General features: G+C 37.3%; 1 protein-coding gene across 3 annotated transcripts in view; it reads left to right on the top strand.

The window, feature by feature from the left end:
• The window catches only part of UACA (uveal autoantigen with coiled-coil domains and ankyrin repeats), a 90,959-nt gene that overhangs the window by 43,505 nt on the left and 24,748 nt on the right, over positions 1-22,706 (top strand). The window contains exons 1-9 of one of the 3 annotated variants that reach the window (XM_025472305.3): positions 1,876-2,308; positions 4,549-4,682; positions 9,318-9,406; positions 12,632-12,696; positions 13,702-13,759; positions 17,151-17,221; positions 17,321-17,427; positions 19,846-20,027; positions 21,141-21,178. In XM_025472305.3, coding sequence (XP_025328090.1) covers positions 2,225-2,308; positions 4,549-4,682; positions 9,318-9,406; positions 12,632-12,696; positions 13,702-13,759; positions 17,151-17,221; positions 17,321-17,427; positions 19,846-20,027; positions 21,141-21,178 — 828 coding nt within the window. In that variant the 5' untranslated portion in view covers positions 1,876-2,224. Of the gene's footprint in view, positions 1-1,875; positions 2,309-4,548; positions 4,683-9,317; positions 9,407-12,631; positions 12,697-13,701; positions 13,760-17,150; positions 17,222-17,320; positions 17,428-19,845; positions 20,028-21,140; positions 21,179-22,706 lie in introns of those variants that run through there. The other 2 variants (XM_025472307.3, XM_025472306.3) reach the window with 2 other exon arrangements.

Raw genomic sequence — 22,706 nt, 5'->3', positions numbered from 1 at the left:
GCAAATGAGCCACCCAGGCGCTCCTCTTTTGATTCTTTTTGAAGCAAAAAGCAGACATAGGCAGTCAGCTAATAAATAAACATATGATATAATGGCAGATAGTGATGGGTATTATGAAGAAAAGTAAAACAGGGCAGGAAGGTTAAGAGTGGTAGCAAGGGGTACCTACCTGGCTCAGAGCGTGTGATTCTTGATCTTGTGGATGTGAGTTCAATCTCACATTGGATGTTACTTTAAAAAAAAAAAAAAAAGTGGTAAGAGTAGAGTAAGGCTGGGGTTGTTTAGATATGAGTTTTGAGAAGCCCCCTGAGGTAGTACCTTTTGAGAAAGTGAGAGAAGAACCTACAGGCATGGGGGACAGCAAAGGTGGGACTTAGAGCTTTTGAGAAATAGCTGGGAAGGAAGGTGTGAGAGTAGGAACAAGAGATTGTGAGTGGGTGGAGAGGCTCAGGACGTCTGCAGTATAGGAGGGCATGTAAATCCCATCTTTCTGAGCCTTTGCATGAACAGTTCCTTATATGGCTTTTATTACTCATTACAGATTTCCTCCTTTTTACTTCCTTTGCTTTTGCTGTCCTATTTCTAGAAAGAATGTGCTTGCTTTGTTAACCAAAGGACAGGGTCTGAGTTTCATCCCAGATTTCCTCTGAAGAAGGGTGAGATAGAGTGAGTGGAGTCTCTAGCCAAGAATCCATTGTGATGTCTAATGTGATTTTGGGGAAAAAATAATTGTTTCAAAAACAATAAATTATGGTGTATGAACTTACATATTTAATAATTAGAATATGTATCTAATATTTTAAACTTAGTAGGGAGCGGATTGCTTAAGTTCATAGCAGAATTTTTAACTGGCAGCATGATCTATAGTATAGCAGTTACCTCCTTCCTGTAAATGAAGAATGTATTGGGAGTGTTTTGCATTGCCATGAAACAGTTTTCCCAAATTTGTCTTTTTAGGAAGTAGAAATTATTGTCACGCTATTGTGGTAATAGAAGGTAAGAAAACACCCTGGAATTTGCAGATGTTTGTTATATTCCTTAATAATGTAAGGAACATTGGCACAAGTATGCTAAACATCATAAGGAATGTAGAGACGTAGTCTGCTTTGTCCCCAGATGGAGTTGTATTTACAGTCTAGCCCAGTGTTTAATATGCATTTGCCTCCTTTAGCTTTTAATCTGTTTATTTTTTTTAAAATTCCTGAATCCAGATAATTTGATTTTCCACCAATAAAATATTTACTTGTCATATCGGGCAGGGTGCTAAACTTAGAAATTAAGAGTACTGAGTTAAATTTAAAATTTGTTGAAAGTATTCATCATAATGCAGTCTATTTAATATCTTGGCAGTGCCTCTGGCTCTTCTCATTTAACATGTTAGGAGACAGACTGGCAGCAGTTGTAAACTGAAACCTGGTTGTATGCAGTGAGCCTGATAGGGGTATGAAAGAAAATGGAGAAAATTTGAAAACGTTACTCTGTGTGTGTGTGTTAAAGTGTGACACATTTGCTTAAAATAGAATTTTATATTCTGTTTATCAAGACTATTATAACTTCATGATAGATCCTAAGACTGAAACTGGTTTTAAACATTGTCTCGTGGAATAGCCAAATTCACCCCTCACCAGTGTTGTCCTAACGTCACGCGGTGTATAATAAGCACGTTATACAATGTGTTTGAGTCATTTGTCCCCAGTGGACCTGAAATTTATTACTCAGAGGAGAAGCATGCATTTACAGTATATTCTTAGCTGCTCCTTTCTATCACTCAGCTGTCAAGGCGTATGGAATCTAAAATAGAGCCTGACCAATGGGAGGCCGTCTAGCCACTGTTTACGGGGGGGATTCGGAGGTGGACAGTTTTATTATCATGCACCGGAGCGTCTGTGCTGCAGGGTTGAGGCAGCAGGATGTAGAGTGCTGTTCAGGTTCTCCAGCGGAGTCCCCGAAGGGGCCAGCTTCATTGAAAGCTTCTGCACAGTGAGAGGAGGAGTTACAGTACCTGACTCGGGGCTGCTCTGAATCCAGTGCTGCTCAGCCGGGAAGATACTTTCCAAGCGTTATGAAGGCGGAGAAGGATCCCGAAGACGAGGAAAATATCCTTAGAGATCCAAGCTAAGTGTAGCCCAGCATGAACAGGAAGATTTGTAAAGAGAGGGACGGATTCACCGGCTAGGAGTTTGTCTGAGGGCGTGCTTTGTGAGCCGCAGAGATTTGTAACTTAATGCCAAGTAGTTTGCTGCTAGCAACCAGAAACCAAATCCTGTCTATGATGAACTGTTGGTTTTCTTGTGCTCCCAAGAACAGAGTAGGTATCCCTGCTGCCCAGTGCGATGAAAGATTCTTGGTTAGGCTTTCTCAACTGTGTTCTTTGAAAATGTACTGCTGTTTTATTAATTTTAGTCTCTTTGTCCTCTGTTTCTGATGTATTCGATTAGCAGGTTGGGGCTAGTGATAGAAAACAAAAGTTCTTGTTTCTTTTTCCGGGTTTAAAAAAGCACATCATAGAATCTTAATAATTGAACAGTATTTCTGTTAACTGACAGTGACCTGGAGTGGAAAACAGTGCTTGGGGAAGTGGAACTGAAAAATCACATGATCATATGAGACTTGGATCACTTTTGATTATCTTCTAAAAAGCCTTGCTCTAGGACTTTACAGGTTTTTGGGTGTGTGTGTGTGTGTGTGTGTGTGTGTGTGTTTTAAATAGCTCCTTTCTCCAGCAGCCAGTTTACTTGGCAATAACGTTGAGATCGTTTCAACTGCAATGTTAGACTAATCAATTTAGAGCGAGTATCTGTGTGTTAAAACACGACTTAATCCCTAAGGCATTTGAAAACACAGTCTCCTAAGCCTACATCTATTACCACTCCCCAATTTAGAGTCTGTAAACTGTTTCGTTTTAAAGAAGCGGACTGCCTGAAATGTAGTTTAGACTTTGAGCCAGTAAATTGGGCTAGTCTCAGAGTTGACAATTGGAGTTTTTGGAGTTAGAAGGAAGTGGGCTCATCTCCAGATGTAACTAATTTGGCAACAAAAATGCTGAAGCTTGGTGTAGGTACTTGAACCAGATTCCATTGAAATTCTACTTTTCAGGAGTAGATTAAAATTTTAATGATTTTACACTTTTTTCATATTCAATTTTCATATTTATTTTCACTTTAGTGAAGACACTGCTTATTTAGCTCAAAACTTGGTATTTTGTGTTGCTGTTTGAAGGCTATAGGTAATATAAAGTAATCCCACTGGTCATTTAGAGGATATGCTTCATATGAAAGATTCATTTTTGTCCTCCCTCAGAGATTTGTTATGCTATTTATGGACAGAGGAATTGCTTTGTAACTTTCAGTGAAATATAGGTACATCTTTCTTTGTTCTAGAAATAGTATTGGGCTTAGTACAGAATTTAGCAATAAGTTTATTGTATAATATTTTAAAAGGCTAAAACCTTACTTGATTAAATAGTATGTATTTTAGTTCTGGGTTCTACATTTCTGCCTCCTAAGAAAAAAATCCAAGTTATTGGCTTCAGAATGTCTTGAATATATTTTCTCCAAAGTTAAAAATAGCCTTGATACAATTAAAATGTATATCATGTGATACATCCTCCTATTTAAAAAATTGCCTTTGACCTTCCTCTTAAATATATGTACTGAGTTTTGTTAAAACAAAAAACCTTTTTTAAACAAACAAAAAAAAATACATGCTAAGTGTAAAAAAGAAGGAAGAAAATCAAAGTCTCCTGTAATCCTTTTGTTTTAAGATTTTAAAGTAGTTAATACTTTAGAGTCTCTTCTGTTTTTTCAGTTTTTTCTATGTAGAAGTTTCTTTTTATTCTAATATATAAGCTTAATGAATTGTTTCCTCTGTTGAGACAGAGTATGTGTAAATGTGTGAATGTATGTATCTAATTTGTCTCCATAAATATATTTCCAACAGTACTTTTTAAACAAGCTGTGTGTTTGTGTTTGTGTGTGTGTGAATGGGGAGGGGGGAGTGTCTTAAATTGTGTACAGAATTCCGCTGCATCTAAGGTCTCGGGAGATATGTAATCAGAGCCAAATCGGAAAGCAGGAATTAGAGACTAGGAGCAGCACATTGATTTTGGAAGTAATGAGAAGTATTGGTTGGGTTTGGCCACTCAGGTCTTTTAATGTCCCTGGAGCCTTGACTTGTCTCATCTGTTAAATGGGGATGATAATTTTAGTTTAGTGGGGATCATTTGAGTAACTCAACTTGGCACAGTGTAGGAGTTCAACAGCTATTAATCTCTTTTCTTTGCTCTGAAGGCAAAGAAAACAGAGAAAATGAGAAACATGCTTTTTCTCAAAAGTAGAACTTAAAATATTGCTTGAATGTCATGTGTTTTGGAGAGGCTCTTCTCATGAAGTTAGCACAGCAGGGAGAAGGAAATGTGGGATGCAATGGAGATTGAGTGATATATTATGCAGTATTGCTTTCCTTTCTCTTTTCCTTCCTTCTTGACAAAGTCTTACTAATATAGTAGAGTAGGCCACATTTACTTTTTTTTTTTTTTCCTTTTCATAGCATGCAGCAGATTGGAACAAATATGATGACCGATTGATGAAAGCCGCGGAGAGGGGAGATGTAGAAAAAGTTTCCTCAATCCTTGCTAAAAAGGGCATCAATCCAGGCAAACTAGATGTGGAAGGCAGATCTGCGTAAGTATTGCTGATAATTCCCTCAAGAGAATTTGGGTAGACCCTTGAGACAAGTGAAATTCATGTATTGTGGCTGTCAGCTTATCAATTTATCAAAGCCCACACTATAAAATCTTTCAGACATTGCTTTCAAACATTATGGACAAATAACTGTTCCCAATTTGAAAGATATCCAAGCTAGAGAGAATACTAAAATACTGTCAAGTGATCCAGTTGTTTAGGCCCCATGGCAAACAGTAGCCTGGGTTCTTTGGTGCATTTTTGTTTATCGGCTTTTTGATGTTTCTTACCGTCATTGATCCTTTCAGGGGCCCTCTAAAAGCAGTAGGAAAAAGTATACAGAGGTTAAATAACTTGGTCTAATCTCATGAAAAGTCACAGAGCTGGGATGTGAACCCAAGTTTTCTGTCTTGAAAGAGTTCTCTGTTAATTACACTGACTTTTCTCAGCTCCTAATCCATTTTTATATTTGGGCAATCATTTTAAATAAGAATTTTCAGAACAGAAAGGAAAGAAGAATGCCTAGCGTGGCTTAGGGAGGCATAGGTAGTGATCCCACCCTTTGTTTTTTTGTCTCACCAAGGACTGCTGGCTTGTTTCCATGCTAGCTTTCCTCCTACCCCTCCCCATCTTCTTCACTTCCTTCTTGTCAAGGATGGGTTAAAGGGTAGGTGTATGTTCTGTTACTGCCCACTATAATTATAGCAGTGAAAACCTTATCTGGGAAACCTTCCAAAGTTAGAGGTGAAAAGTCTCATTTCCTAAAATTCCTCTCAGTCTTGCATGAGTTTATTTAGAATATTATAATTGGAAACCAGATACTAAATATAGAAATGAATATTAGGAAGTGAATAGTTAATGTTTGCTGTAGAGCACTACCTTAGATGCTTAAATAGCTAAGTATAGGAAAAATAGCAAAGCATGGCGTGAAAACCAAGTAGTTCTTAATACCAATAAAGTTTGAAAAGTTCCATTTTTTTTTAAAGATTTTATTCATTTGAGAGAAGAGAGAAAGAGCACAAGCTGGAGGGAGGAGCAGAGGGAGAAACAGACACCCCACTGAGCCGGGAACCCCTCGTGGGGCTTGATCCTGGGACTCCAGGATCATGACCTGAGCCAAAGGCAGACATGTAACTCACTGAGCCCTCAGGTGCCCTGAAAAGTTCCAGGTTTTTAATACTGTTTCAGTTTTATCAAGTAGGCAATTTGATACCTACAGAAACATTGCTTATTTTGAGTCCTGCTCCTAGTTTTGCTAAATTTTAAGCTATATCTAGGGCTCACACTATAATCAGTGAAAATTTAATATCCTCACGCGACTTTGTTTTTCATGTTTCTTTTTTCCCAAACGCCAAGGTGTTAGAAGATGAAGGAAATCTTTGGGATGAAAATCTTCAGTGAAACCTTACTTCTTCACTTCTGCTCATCCGTGCTTTGAATGTTCTGAATGAATGGTTGCTCGAGTTTCTGTTCATAGTTTTTCAGTGTGAGGTTCAGTTTTAAGTAAAGCTATTTGTATTAAGGGCCAGAGTTAGAAACATCTGGTGTAATTTGATGAACTATGGGCTTCAGTTTGGTGGGATGTATGAGTAGTGTTAGTCTCTGAGGTTTTCACTGTAGGAAATAGAATTCTTTTAGGATTCATGGGATAAAATATTTCCCTTTTGCTATTCACACACAAACTCAAACTCTGTTCTTCCTTAATTAGAGCATTTCATATTTAGTCAAGTATAGGACATGTTACAAATACACTTTATTAGCAGTAATTATAAAACTAATTTTATTTTGAGTGACTTGTTTGTTTTTAATTTTGAAATTTAAGACAAAAGTAGCATGTGCTTCTTGATCTTGATCCAGCTTCAAAAATGAAATATTTAAAGCCTAGCTAAAGTTACTACAAGGATTTGTTTTCTGCATGTTCACCTCTCTCCGAGGAAAAGCCCATGGCCAAAGCAAAATGGGGCAGATCCACCAGGAATCTCTGCTGCCACTTGGAAAGCCAGATGCCAATTCCTGTCTCCTTGTCCCCTCAGACTGTCAGAAGGATGTTTGGCCTCCCAGCTGTTTTCTCTGGGATCAGCACATGTACCTTGGCAAAAAATGGCTTCAAATACCAAGCTCACCTTTCTGGGTCTTTGCCCTTCCCTGCATCCTGGCCTAGTTATTTTTCACAGTCTTCTTAGCTCACTGATGCCTTCCAACATATGTTTATAGTTTATTCAGCTTTTCTAGTTGTCGTCAGAGGTCATCCACATTACCTGGATTTCTTACTATGGAAGCACAAACACACATCTTATTTAAAAAAAAAGACAACTTGAAGTTGAAAACGAGTATTTCTATGAAGTAAGTTTTCGAATTTCCTTTACGATGCTTTGCAAACACTTTAGTGATCGATATGTCTTCCTTCCGAAGTGCACATCAGCATTAATAATGCATTGTAGATTTGTTCGGTTTCTGCCCTTCAGTACATCATCAGCATAATGCTGATTATCTTGAAGAAATAAGGCTTCCAAATATTTTGAGCTCAGAAAGGGAAACAAGCAAACAAAAAATGTTCCCTCCGAGATTGTTGGGAGACTAAAAACCTTTGCTTGAAGGAAATTACCATTTCTCCAAAGGTTCTTTTTTTAAGAGTTTTATTTATTCATGAGAGACAGAGACACAGAGAGAGATGCAGAGATACAGGCAGAGGGAGAAGTAGTCTCTATGCAGGGAGCCCAATGTGGGACTTGATCCTGAGACTCCAGGATCACGCCCTGGACTGAAGGTGGCACTAAACCGCTGAGCCACCCAGGCTGCCCTCTTCAAAGGTTCTAACAGTGCATTGCATAGTACAGTTCTCTATTTTGGTGTTGGAGAGGTTGATACCCTTAGCTTTACAGCAATTTAATTCCACTGTAAGGAGAACTTTCTTGATTCCTGTGCACACACTATTTCTGTTTCTTGAATTCAAATTGTACACAAACTTCCTTTATTTTGCTTAGTAGTACTTGGTCTCTGGTTTGTATTCACATCTATCGTAATAGAGACACATGGCCAAGTGTCTCTACAAGACACTTGGTGTAAGTGTTGTAATATCTAGAAATGGATTTGCAACCCACCTCTAGATTTTGTCTCTAAGCATTCAGTTAGTCAAATATTTAAGGGCCCATCATCTGTCTGGTATGTAAGTTGGTCTGGGAATATAATAGGAAGCAAAACAGACAAAAATCCCTGCTTGCGCTGAGCTTATAGTTGAGTGGGAGGAGAGTGGTAGACTATAAAGAAAATAAATCTTGAATTTACATTTCATATTAGAAAATATGTAGTTCTCTATAGAATAATAAAGACAAGGATTGGAGAAGCAGGAGTACTAAGATCTCAGGGAATGAGGAAACGTAAAAATTTTCTAAGGGGTGGTCAGGGAAGACCCCTCCTGAGAGTGTGATACAGAGTTTGTCTGTATCCAGGCCGCTTGCTGAGCACTCGTGCAGCCTTTATCTCCTGGCATCTTCACAGTGGTTATTGTACTTGGTTAGGGTTCAGTTTTATTTTGACCTGAAGTCAGCATCCTTTGTCAGCAAACCTTACTGTCTTCACTTACCACTTTGGATTTGGTCGAGTATAGTCCATCAGTCCCTGTCCATTCTTACGGCACACAGGATATTTCTGTAAATGTTTGTTGATTAATAAAGTATTAGGTGATCAAAGAAACAAAGGGATATTTTCTCTTGTATCTTGAATACCCGATGGCTTAAGATTAGTTAAGCAGGCTTTCCTTGCCTTATTAACAAGCTTGTATAGTCATGGCTGTTTGTGTAAAACTTGGCCCACTCATACGGGTCTATGAACAAAGGGAAAAATTAGGTGGTAGTTGCGGGTGCTTTGGGGGAAAATGACACCAGGTCTTTTACGGCTCTTCAAGTGTAGCTTAGTTTGTTGTTTTGAAGGCTTTTCTATGTACGGTTTAATTTGATCATTCTAAAGAAAAGGGATAAATGTTTGGATCTGTTTTTGGCCTTAGCATTCTGCTATAACTTCATTTGTTCTGGCAGTTTCAATATATTTGAAATGAAGCAAAATAATCTAATAGAAAATTTTCACTGCATTTATCAAGCCCCCAGCACCAGTACATTCAGCACTGAATAATAATAAGCTATAGAGTTAATGGTATCATGGTGTAAATTTTCTGTTATTAAGACTATTGAGGGGTCCCTGGGGGGTTCAGTGGTTTGGCGCCTGCCTTCGGCCCAGGGCGTAATCCTGGTGTCCCGGGATCGGGTCCCACATCAGGCTCCCTGCATGGAGCCTGCTTCTCCTTCTGCCTCTGCCCCCCCCCCCCCCGTCTCATGAATAAATAAATAAATAAAATCTTTAGGGGAAAAAAAAAAAGACTATTGAATGTTGAAATATTCCATTGGTTCTAAGGTACTTCTAGACAGTATTGGCTCCTTATGTAAATCTGGGTTAAAATTAGTTTTTCAGAATAAGGGATAGGTTTCTTTTTTCTGGTATAAAATATATAGTTGTTTTAATGTAGCCTTTAAAATTGTGTGTGTGTGTGTGTGTGTGTCGAATAGAAGGTGACATTAGTATAACATTTAAGTTGACGTTTGGTAGTTTCTATGGCATAACAAATATTTTCTTCTTGTTTAGCTTCCATGTTGTGGCCTCAAAGGGGAATCTTGAATGTTTGAATGCCATCCTTATACATGGAGTTGATATTACAACCAGTGACACTGCAGGTAGGTTTGCGTCAGTTACAAAACAGAAATCAGTATTAGAGGATTTTAGAATCTCAAGAGTTTGAAGAACCTCTAGAGGCCCTTTAGTTTTACTCATGTACTTTTGAGTGTGTGAATCCATGCTATCATGAGGTCATTCGATATTTAGTTGTGCATTTCTCCTCATGGGGAGCTAACTGCCTCATAACCAGAAGAGCCTTCCCAATAATGACCATAACAAGAAGAGCTGACACAGTACATGCTACTCTGCTGAGCTGTTTACATATAGCAACTCTTTCTATCCTCACGCAGTCCCAATGAGGCTGGGAGTCACTGGGCCAGCCCTTCAGTAACCGGATGAGCTGCGGTCAGAGTCTGTGTCCCTAACCATGATGCCTTACAAGGAAACCTATTCTGTATCTGGTTAGCTATATTTATATATTTATATATTTCTTGGAGACAGTTTTAAGTCTGTTTCTTATTGTGCCTTCTGCTTAAACTTAGTTATACCCATGTCTGTCTTTTTAAAAATCTTACAGCATAAGTTTGTCTACATGTCACAAGGTAGACCTTTAAATATTTGAATATAGCTATTGCTTTTCTTCAGTGAGCATTCTAGTTTTTTCAGGCTAACCATTCTCTGTTCTCTTGACAGCTTATTTCTCTGCAGTTCTACTTCGTTATTCAATTAAATACGGAGGTGACCTAGAACAGACAATCTCCTTAACAACTTTAATATTTTATCCTGTGATTCCATATAAAGACAAATAAATACATTATAGTTAAATCAGCACTGTGTTTAGAAATGGAGGGGAGGCAGAGGAAAAGAGATCACAGTGAGGAAAATCTTGACCTAAAGATATGTCAAATTTTGAATTGAAGTGCAAACTCTATCTGCCACCTTTGAATGAATAAAAAATGTGTTAATTACTTACAAAAGCATTCCATTGATGTAGAGGAATATTTGTTGAAATTTTACACTAACCATATGCCTTTTTAGAGCCCTTTAGACTTTATTTATTTATTGTTCTGATTCTAACTTAAGTATCTATCTTATTTTTTGTCTGTTCTTTCTGCTCTGGATATTTTTGCCTAGTGGCCAATCTGTGACTTTTGCCCTCCCCTTCTTCAGTGCAGATCAAGCTCAAATGCTTTCCCAGGCACACCAGACATCATTTTGTATGCTGCCATCACCACATACTCCACTTAAACTCTTTGTCTTTTGTTTTTGCTGTTATTTATTCGTTTTACTATTTTTGTCCTTAGAGTTGTCCTTTCCTGGGGACAAGGACCTTGTCTTATTTGCTGTAATATTGTCTGTTATAATCCAGATGTAGATATTCAATAGCAATTTGATAAAAAAAAAAACTTACGTGTTTTATCTTAACTCCTCTATTTGCTAGTAGTATGAAAGTATGTTGAAAATAACCAGATTTCAAGTGAGTGTGGTTTTGGCTTTGAGGTGTTTGTGACTCCGGTCTTACCAGGTAGGCTTCTTGGGTGTAATTCATAGTGTTGTACTTTAGATTTGATGTTTCCTTAATTTTTTTTCTGCATTATCTCAAGTGGCTAGATCTGGATTTTGCTAAGGAAATACTCGACCTCTGACATTTTTATGCGACCCAAGTTTCTGTGGCATTGTGTAGGACGCTAGGAACTGTCCCCACCATCCTACTCCATACTCTCTCTTAATTTCCATGTAAAGGACCATTTTCCTTGTCACTTTTCACAGTGTTAAATAGTTCTAGGAAACTTGTCCGTGAACAGTAACAAATTGAAATTTGAAATCATCACATCTGACTTATGTGTAACTAGAGGGTGTTTAGGTATGAATGAATATGTTGTACCTGGGCCTCACTGCTGTTTCTTCTGGAACCTGATTAGTCAGGACACACAAGTGAACAGATCCAGGAAAATTTCATCCACTTAACTCACATAAAACTGAGTGAGAGTTGAAAGTTGAAGTCAGCATATTCCTTCCTCTAGGATGAACAGAACATAAAATGACTTATTTTCTAGCAGAAGGGTCTAGATCATTTTTTTAAGAGGATTGTGAAGAAAGAGGAAAGGCAAGAGCATGAAAGATTGGAAGCTGGAATGGCCTGGTGACACCCTTTTATCTTTCACCATCCAATGAGATGTATGTGTAAAGAAATACAATGAGGAGAAATAATGTTTGGAGGTAGAATGTTCTCTGTAATTTTACCTTTTTCTGTATTCAGAGCTAACCTTCCAGATGATTTGTTTCCTTTAAAACAGCACATTTTAATACACATTATATTTGAACAAGTTGTCTGATTTTCAGAGACACAGTCCTAGTGAACTTTGAATTTTAGTTGAAATTTAGTTTCTTTGACTTCAGTCTTTAAAAAAAATTTTTTTATTGGAGTTCAATTTGCCAACATATAGCATAATACCCAGTGCTCATCCCGCCAAGTACCCCCCTCAGTGCCTGTCACCCAGTCACCCCAACCCCCTGCCCACCTCCCCTTCCACTACCCCTTGTCCATTTCCCAGAGTTAGGTGTCTCTCGTGTTTTGTCACCCTCACTGATATTTTCACTCATTTTCTCTCCTTTCCCTTTATTCCCTTTCACTAATTTTTATATTCCCCAAATGAATGAAACCATATAACGTTTGTCCTTTTCTGATTGACTTATTTCACTCAGCATAATACCCTCCAGTTCCATCCATGTCGAAACAAATGGTGGGTATTTGTCGTTTCTCATGGCTGAGTAATATTCCATTGTATACATAGACCACATCTTCTTTATCCATTCATCTTTTGATGGACATCGAGGCTCCTTCAGTCTCTTAACTTCCTGCATTTTAGTGTTCATACTGCTTGTTCAGAAATGTTATCAGAAATCTATGTATCTTTCTCGCCCTCCTATTCCCATTCTCTTTTTCTCCTCCACTTTCTCCCCCTCCCTCCCTTCTTTCCTGTGTCGACTTTACTTACCCTGTCTCAGGCACCGCTCTAGGTATTGGAGATACAGTGGTAAGACAAGAGTTCTTGCTCTTTATGGGTTTATATGTTTAATTTTTCCTTCCACCTTCATTGTTTTGATGTGTACTTTATCTCTTACTAAAATATCAACCAAAATGCAAGCATGCTTACAAAATAAGTATCCTGTCAACTAATCTTGGAAAAATTTCTATGGAAAATTCACTTGTGAATAAAATAACCCTTCATGTGTATCTAAATTTTATATATATACATATATATATATTTTTTTTTTTATAGGAAGAAATGCTCTTCACTTGGCTGCAAAGTATGGGCATGCATTGTGTCTACAAAAACTTCTACAGGTAGTAAAAGTGGTTAATAGCTCGGCTTTATTATTTTGACTGCAAATAATAGATGTGTTTTCAGTGTGTTTTTGGAATTCAAGATCAAAGAAAATAGTAGGTTAATTTTGACTGTTAGCTTACGTAATTTCTTTTCCATCATTTGTGAAAGAATGTGAACAATAAAAAGAAAAAACTCTGAGGGAAGTGAATCGCATAACTCAGTGTATTAAAAATAAATAACAAAGGCTTGACCTTCCTGTTGACATTAGCTGGAGACTGGAATTTTCTGCCGTCTGGTCTATGACATAAAGTGATACAGCATAGGAGCTATATATTTCTATATAAACATCAGTCACTTAGATTATGTGATATCCACAATATTAGTTGAACTTGTAGTCAGGCAGCTACAAAATTCCTAGAACAGGTGGGCTGAATAAAGTTTTCAGTTAAAGGGTCCCATCCAGGGGCACCTGGGTGGCTTAGTGGTTGAGCGTCTGCCTTCCGCTCAGGGCGTGATCTCAGGGTCCTGAGATGGAGTACCATATTGGGCTCCCCACAGGGAGCCTGCTTCTCCCACTGCATACGTATCTGCCTCTCTGTGTGTGTCTCTCATGAGTAAATAAATAAAATCTTTAATAAATAAGTTAGTAAGTAAGTACAGGATCCCATCCTACATTTCCAGAAACATCGCTACTGCTAAGTTTCACAGGCGAAATTGTTCCTCCTGATTCAGTTGTTCAAATTTTAACTCTTGGTGAGATAAAAAACCAAACAATAACAGTTCCTACATCCCAGGCTATTATAATGTACCATATGTTTTCCTGTTTGGTAAAGAACGCAAATTTGCAGTATAATGTTATTATATTTGTTTCATGTCAAAATATTTAGTGGGTTGTCTGGTAGTCTTTAGCTTTTTTGATAAATGGGACATTTTAAGATTAAATAACAGCTGTTCATTTGAGTCTAGATGTTTAACTTTAAAATAAAACCCTCCCCGATGACCAGGTTTCTATGTTTTAACAGTACAATTGTCCCACTGAACATGCAGACCTGCAGGGAAGAACCGCACTTCATGACGCAGGTGAGTGAGGGTTTCACTTGGACATAGCACTTATTTGTTGAAACAGCTTGGCATTTAAATTAATTTCAAAGTTTTAACATGCATATATTTGTATAATTCATGGAGAAACGGAATATTGTGAAGTTTGATTGTACAGCTTAAAAAGATTCATTCAGCCAACGTTTACAGGCTGGTTGGCTAGATACTAAAAGTCCAAAGATAAATAAACATGATCCTGCTTTCAAGGAGCTCCAAGCACCCTGTGACTGTGTGTGGGGGGTGGGGTGGGGGTGGAATTGGTAGGAAGGAGAAAGGGGAAGATGATTCTTTACTCCTTAAAATGTACATTTGCCTAATTAACATGTCTGACCATCATTTTTTGCATCTGCAAAATGAAGTTAATACTACTGCAATAAGTGGTTATAATTAAATCGTAATTAGTGCCTGGTGTGTAGTCATTTCTTAATGGTGGTGGTAGTTGTTGGTTTAGGCCTCAGTGCTACATTTCATATCACTGTAACGTGCTGTATTTTTAAAAAGGATCTATATTAGTAATTTCATGGATTTTTAAAATCATACTGTGTATTTAAATGTATTTGCATTATTCTTCAAGTGTCTTAGAGACAAAAGTTAGATATTAAATACCACAGTCTGACCTCTGATGTGACTCTTCTAAGTCTGATATTCTGTACAGTTGACTGGAAAGCCAAAGGAAAGAAAAGTAGCTACCCTCTGTTTTCACGTTTATGGAATATATCTGCAGTAGATGAAAGTGGTCTGTGTTAAAAATGCAATATACAAAAAAAATGCAATATACTGCAAATTTCCTTCAAACTTTGGTACCTTAATTTATTTCAACTTTTTTCTTTTTATGTTTTATGTGCTCTTATGATAGTTTAGTTTTTTACACGAGGTGTTTTTTTCTTTTATTTTTGTATAAAGTGGTGGTATTTGCAAAGCATTCTCATATATGTTATCATTTGAGCCTCATAATGATGACCCCTGTGTGGTTTTTGGTTTTAAGGAGAGATCCCTTATCCTGTGTTCTCTGTGGGCCCTCGCTCTGCCTCCTGGGAGGTTCTTACTCGTCCATTATTCTCTAGGGTCACAGATAAATTGTGCATCAAAGAGCACTGTAGAGGCAGCTGAAGGCTGGAAAAGTCATGAGCGTTAGCAGATTGGCCTTCTGGGACTTTGGGTCATACAGTTCCCATAATACCTTGGTAGGCTTTCTAGTTTATTTGTGGTCAGCCACTTCTATTTGTCCATCTCCAAAGTTATTTTCTGAACATAAAGTTTTAACCCTCCTTTATTTCTTGTCCTGTTTGTAGACTGATGACTCTCTGCCTCCTCATCTAATGGCTGCTACCTCTCAGCCATCTGAAATACTACTCTTGAATAGGATTATAATATCCTTACGATGATTTTTTTTTTCTTACGATGATGTTCATTCTGAGACTAGATTTTTTTTTCTTTTATTCTTATTGGGAGGTCCTTGAGAAAAGTTGTGACCAACAATAGTGTGCTATCTTGCTGTTTGACATAGAGAAACAATTGGCTTCCCCACATCTCTGAGGTCCCAAATTTCTAGACATTCTCTATTCGCTTTTCTCTGTGTTCATAAACTGGCTGGTTCTTGCTTGACATCCTCTGTTTCTTTTCCATACCTTACTAGAAGCAGTAAGCAGCTGCCCAATATGCACTAAAATTCTGGCTCTTTCCTATTGCTTCAGCTTGAAAGGCTCCATAGTCATATGGTACACTTAAATGATCACGGATGATAGCTCTTTCAAATGTTTTGCCACAGCATGAAAAAAAATCACAAGATTTCTAGCCTGAAATATGTTTAGTCACTCCCTAGTACCCGATCACTAAACCAGTGCCATATGATTTAGGTATTTATTGTAACAGCACCTACCTCCTGAGAGCAGTTTTGTCTCAGGAATAAGGCTAGGCTGCTGTGACAAAGACACCAGAAAATAACACTGGCTTAAAAAACCCCCACAGATTGCTTTCTTTCATGTCACAGTCCTGATGTTCAGATTGGCTTGTGCTTCTGGTCACTGTGGCCATTCAGGGACCCAGGATTTCTTCCATTTTGCCATTTTACCATCGCCTGGGGGGTTATCCTTGTCTATACAGCTGTGGCTGATGGCAGGCACTCCTGCCTTCCTGCTAGTAGGAAGGGGAAAGATCATGAAGGAATGTGTAAACCACTCTTTTTAAGCCCTAGAGTCAGAAGATAGCACACGTCACTGCTGTCACATTCCACTGTGAGATCTAATGCATGTGGTCGTGCCTGCATGCAAGGGAGTCTGGGAACTGTGGTCTCCAGGTGAGCCCCCGTATGCCCAGCACAGCTTCATTATCATGGAAGAAAGGGTGACCACGGTTTAGTGAACAGTTGGCACTCTCCACTATGCTATGGCACCTTTAATACTGACTTTACTGGTTCAATATATTGTAGCTCTGGAATTTATTATGCTTTACATTTTTTTATTCTTATTTTTAATTGGACCTGAAAGGTTGTTAGTTTTACAATTCCCAAATTAAGGTATTCAGTTTCAGTTTATCCTTTTTTTTTTTTCAAGATTGATCCTGCATTTTATATAAACGACTTGCTGGATTAAAAACAGCAGAAATGAAAATTTACTTGATTTTCTTATGTATATTTGGTTTTATTTTATTGAATTTTACACAAAAGAATGCTGACTTTGTCAGTATATTTTTGTGGTTATGGATCTAGTCTCAACTCATAATAAACACTCATGGGGAGTATTTCTGAATAATAATATAAAAACTTTTAATAAAAACTCATGGGGAGTTGAAACAATATTATTTTATGAAGTTAACAATTTTTTTTTCATAATACAAATATGAACCCTAGTGTTGGTCGAGAGGAAGTAGTGTGTGGTTTTATAATATAATTTTCAGCAAAATGACCCTGTTTTGCATCATTAAAGCCAGACATCTCAATCTCTGCTTTTAAAAGGAAATACGAATTAAAGGAGTCGAACCTTATTTACTGTGATTCTTCTATAAAGACCTGAATATGATTCATTAAAATTGAGCTAATTCTTCGAGGATCAAGTCTGTTATAGCCACATTTAAGAATATAAGTAGAAAATTTAAATATCTTTATTTCCATGTATACATTTAGGGTAGCAGTATATTGTCTTCTGCAAGGGTGACAATATTCCTTGGTCCCAGTAAATTGTATACAACATTTATAAAATGATCTGGTCTTAGCCATATTCAATAATGGGGACTTATAATGCTACACTGAGAGTGGACGATGTGAAGCTTGGTAGTTTAGAAATTGGAGAGCTTATGCCTTACATGGACGTAGCAGAGCACCATGTGTCTTACCAACAGATGTTCACCATTTATCATTTTCCTTTGTTCCTCAAAGCAATGGCAGACTGTCCTTCCAGCATACAGCTGCTTTGTGACCATGGGGCCTCCGTGAATGCCAAAGATGTGGTAAGTCAGTCATGTTTGTCATTTCAACTCATGCATTCTAACTTCTATGTTTTGAGAGATTTGTTGTCTTAATGCTGTTTTATTTTCGTTGTTGCTTAGGATGGGCGGACACCGCTGGTTCTGGCTACTCAGATGTGTAGGCCAGCAATCTGTCAACTGCTGATAGATCGAGGGGCAGAGATTAATTCCAGAGACAAACAAAACAGGTAATTTTTTTTATCACAGCTCCGCAGACACCAGCTGGATTCACAGTGACTCTGAAACTCTGCTGCTGTGACTTGTCCTTTCCATCCCCCTTTGGATATCTCTTTCCTTGGAATTAGCACCCACTTCTTTTTCTTTCTTTCTTTCTTTTTTCCCCAGAGTCTGATGAAGGAAGGAGAGGAAAATAGGGGGAGATGACAGGGTAAATGGTAAATGTGGAATCCAAACAGTGATTGGAGCCTGTGTTCAGGTTAGAAAACCAAAGAAAGAGGAATTACATTCCAGTTATTTATTTTAAAGTTTTAAAACAATCTTTAATGAAAAATGGGCTTGGATAAGATATGAGGGCGAATAATTTTAAAAAATCACACCTCTGGTCTGCTTCTTTGTTAGTGAATCTTTTGAGAATAAAGGTTCTTGGGTGTCCTGAAGCTTGGCATTTTTCCGTAGACTTTCTTGATGTACTCTCTCTCCTTACCCTGCCTGGGCTTAGTGCTGTCTCCATCTCTGAAACCGAGTTCATTTCTGCACCCTGAAGATCCCTGTGCTTATTTTTGCTTCTGTGTTCCATGTCATTTTAGTAGACGTGCTCTAATACTTTCCATAATTCTCCCCTTCCTCTCCTCTAGGCCTAGTGTATGGTGGTGCTCTATTATAATTCTTAGGTTCATAGTTACAATGTTTCCGACAATGGAATATCTGAAATATATCCCATCCCCTAGTTGGAGCATTTCAGTAATTTATAATAAATTTTTGGTATTTTGTAAATGATTACTAGTAAAATTGTTGGTTTCTTTTGACTTAATTTTATTCTTCTAAACATATATCCTATTTTTTGTAGTTCACTGGAAATACACGTGTAATAAAAGTCTTTAGATGTCGGATTTTATAGCTTTCCTTGTTTTTATTGTTCAGACCTCTCAAAGGAGGAAATTCTTAAGCAATTAAATCATTAATGTGATTATTAAGGAAGTGGCTTTTTGGCATTTGTTTTTGCAGATACTATAATCTGGTTCCAAGCATGACTGAGAAAATTGGGTTTAAAAAATAAAGTTTAGGATCAGAGAAGGATGATCGGGTTGATCCATGTATAATGCCTTATTTTTTTTTTCTATAGATCTTCTGTTTTCCTAAGCACTTTGGAACGCTCCCCTCTCCCCCTGCACGCGCGCGCGCGCGCGCGCGCACACACACACACACACACACACACACACACACACAATGAGGTAGGGAAATGTATATTAAATAGGCAAGGTAGCAAATGGCTTTTTAAAAAATTAAAATCTGAGATGCCTGAATGGTGCATTCAGTTGAGCTCCAGACTCTTGGTTTTGGCTCAGGTGGTAATTTCAGGGTCATGAGATCAATCAAACCCCACGTTGGGCTCCATGCTCAGCACAGGATCTGCTTAAGACTTTTTCTCCCTTTCCCTCTCCCCTTCCCACTGCTCTCTTGCTCTCTCTCTCAAATAAATAAATCTCAGAAATAATTAAAATCTCAAATAAAATTTTAATATAAAAACAAGTTAAAACTCTGTTTTTTTCTTGCTTTATCTGTAATATTTTTCCCTAACAAAAAAAAAAAAAAAAAAAAAAACAACTTTGTTGGTGGTACCTGGTGTATATAAAATTGTATTCCAGTAATTATTGGGAAGTATGAAAGAGAAATAGGACATACATAGAATAAAGGCAAGAATCTGTTTCCTTATGAAATCCAATATTTTCAGTCAAGGACTGTGTTAGATATAGGATAAGTCAACCTCATTTCATTAGATATTTTTTGGTTTCCTCAACAATTAAAATAGGAATGGGACAAAATAATTTCAGGGGTCCTTCTAAATTTCCATGATGATTCAGTTGTTTACATGGTATTATTGCTATTTGTACTTTTAATTGTTTCAGTGCTGATGATACTGTCAGGGCAAAATAAACCAGTGGTCCATGATAATGGGGATAATTAAGAAAGGTTTATCGAGGAGGCAGGATTTAAAATTAAGTGTGAAGATATGAAGGTCTCCAGTTAGGAGAAGGAAAGATCTTTTGAGGAGAGAAATCAGAACTGGAATCTGGATTTGTTGAAGAGGTTTGCATGATGAGTTTCATTCAGTTCATGAAGGGACTTGAATAGTTTGGGTTTATAGCTATAGGTTTTAAGCAGTTGGGGTGACCTTATCAGTGGTGGAAGATTTTTGTGGTAACTTGTAGAACATGGAAGGACTGGAATAAAGGAGATTAGTTTGGTAGTAGAAGTAACAAATGTATGTAAGCTGATGCAAGATAAAAATATGAAGTAAAATCTGTATAACAAGTATGACTTTTAAAAGTAGTATCTATTCTTTAGGAAGGGGACTTCTGGAATGTTTCTGAAATATTTTCTTGGGTCTTCTCAAGGTCTTTTATTGCTTCTGTCTTCCTTCTTAGAACTGCTCTCATGCTTGGTTGCGAGTATGGTTGTAAGGATGCTGTAGAAGTCTTACTTAAAAATGGTGCTGATGTAAGCCTGCTGGATGCCTTGGGCCATGATAGTTCTTACTATGCAAGAATTGGTGACAATCTGGACATTCTAACTTTATTGAAGACTGCGTCAGAAAATACCAACAAAGGTAGGTAGCAAAGTAGCTAGAAAAGCCTAGCTTAATAAAGAGCAGCTTTTAAAGACTCAGATGGTGGAACTGCAGTTGGTAAGAAGCAAAGCATTCCTTAATGCCACACATCACTGGTCTATCTCCCTCTATGCCATGGCATTGTGTATTTGTGTTGTGGCAGTCATTTGCTTTGAGGCTGTGCATGTTGCGTGTGTTGGCTAGTTTATCAAGTAAAGCCTCCGTACTATGGAGTAAGTTAAGAAATGGGGAGAAAGAGCCAAATCAAGTGTGTTTTACTAATATGTATCCGGATTTTTGATGAGGAGGGTTGCAGTGCTTGGCTTTTATACTTAGAAAGTTTTAAAAGAAAGAATCATTGTTTGAACATGTATATAAAATATTCAACTAGTATTTATCAGATATCTGTACCAAATAGTTTTTTTTATGTTTTTTTTTTTTTTTTAAAGAGAAATATCCTTCCAGTCTTTTCCCTATGTGTGAAGTTGAGGTCACATGTAGTAAGTTGCAGATTACTTTTTGTGTAATAAATTTTGAAGGGTTTTCCCTCATAAATATTTTGTCAATAGTATGATTTTTATTAATGCATAAAATTCCATATATTAAAGTCTAATGTAATTAAGTAGTTTTCTGTACATGTCATTTAAGTTGTTTAGAGTTTTTGCTAATGTGTATAAAAACTTAATGACTGTTGTTATGAACACATATTTTAGCATATTTTTATTATAGTCTTAGGATCAATTCCTAGAAATTGAATCATGGGTTTTGGGAAATACTCATTTTACGCTTTCGATATATATTGACAAATTGCCTTCCAATTCTCGAGTGTTAAAAATTTTGTATTTTGCAATTACCTTGCCTTCCTAGCATTGAATATTATCTACGTGGATGTAGTCATAGCAAAAAAAAATTAATAATTTTGTAATTTGACAGGTAAAAATAAGTCATTGTCATTTAACTGTAAAGTAGTAAGCTTTAGAGGGGAGTTTAAAAGTGATTTCCTTAATGACTCAATTGTATAGGTAGGGAATCCATGATTTGTAATCTACCCAAGGTAACCTGCTCTTTTACTGTTTCCCTCTCTTCTCTCTTTCTCTCTCTCTAAATCTTTAGGGAGAGAACTTTGGAAGAAAGGACCATCTTTACAGCAGGTAGATCTTAATTTTTAAAAATTGTATATATTTTGCAATTTCAGTAAAGTATTTATCAGTTAATGATTAAATGTAACTGTTTCAGGCTTAAGTGCATGCTGTTTTCTCTGCTCAATCATGCCCATGTAGAACCCTGGTATTAAGATCCTGAGGCTTTGATGTAATCATTCAGCTTGAGACTGTGGATCTCAAGTACAGTAATATAAAGAGTATATCCAATAGGAAATAAATGGCCTCCTGATTGCTGACTTTGAACATCTAGTCCTTTCAAATAAGAGATATTGTACTTTGTTGAGATTCTTAAATTATGAATTTTAGCCTAGCAGGTCATAAACATAAACATTTCCCCCCTACTAATAGAGTGAAATGTTTACTGTTCCTGGAAAATTCTTCCAATGCTGTAAAAAATAAAGAAAACAAATCAAAAGTGATTAATATTGTGATTTCAATACCACTGTTAATAGTTTGCTTTCTTTGTGCTTCTTTTGCCTTGTTATTTAAAAGGACTTTGAAAAAACACAGTACATGAAGTAATTCATACTTTGCTCTAGTTGTATTATCAAATCACTATGTAACCCTGGTTTTGTGTCCCACCTAGTCTCAGTAAATGTCTTATTGTTTTCCCCTAATCTCTTCAGGTTAGCGTAAGTGGGGCTGGTTTACTGCACTGTCACCATCTTGCTCAAGAGCTAGTGTAGGCAGCTTTCCTCTTCTGTTGGCTGTTCCCTTCCAGACTTTCAGCTTTTCTCTAGTGAGAGGAACCTGAGCACTTCCAAACCCTGAGGAGAGTAATCAGGTACCTTCTGAGAAATTCTGATCATCATTCTCTCTGCACATCATTCCTCTACCTCTCACCGGAATCCGAAAGCTATATTAGAGCATGTTTTCCTCTCTAGTCCATCAGAATTAAGTAATACATTCATGCATGGGTCATGTCTGCTGTCACCTTACCTTTCTATCTGGAGCAGCCCTTTCCACCTTCTCCCCCATTCCTCAGATGACCTAAGTGGAAGTAGAGTGGGAAAAAATGCACCATGTTATGTCTGTGCCAGTTATCTTACATGGGATCAGAGAAAAGTGATTTCCGAAATATACATATATTTAAAATAAAGAATCATTGAGTATTAATGTGGGAATGGCATTCTACTTAGTGTTCTAAGAGGTATCTAAATGAATACACAGAGTTAATTTTCTGCTAGGAGTGGTAACACTCAGTACTTCCATTTTTTGTTGAATACGTTTTAAAGTATCTGCTGTAAATAGGATTTGTTCCTGTACTAAGGGACATATAGTCCCTGTTATCAAGAAGACTACAGTATAGTTTTTAAAATAAGACTTATTCAAATTCAGTCAGAGACAGTTGTCATTTGATCTCATTCATTTGTGGAATTTAAGAAACAAAACAGAGGATCTTAGGGGAAGGGAGGGAAAAATAAAACAAGACAAAATCAGAGAGGGAGACAAACCATAAGAGACTCTTAACACACTGAGGAAATAAACTGAGGGATGGGGTGACGGGTAACTGGGT

This window comes from Canis lupus, chromosome 30 (assembly GCF_003254725.2).
Source record: "Canis lupus dingo isolate Sandy chromosome 30, ASM325472v2, whole genome shotgun sequence".
NCBI classification, from domain to species: domain Eukaryota; kingdom Metazoa; phylum Chordata; class Mammalia; order Carnivora; family Canidae; genus Canis; species Canis lupus.
The sequence above is the reverse complement of the archived record's forward strand: the minus strand, read 5'-3'. Positions and strand labels throughout refer to the sequence as shown.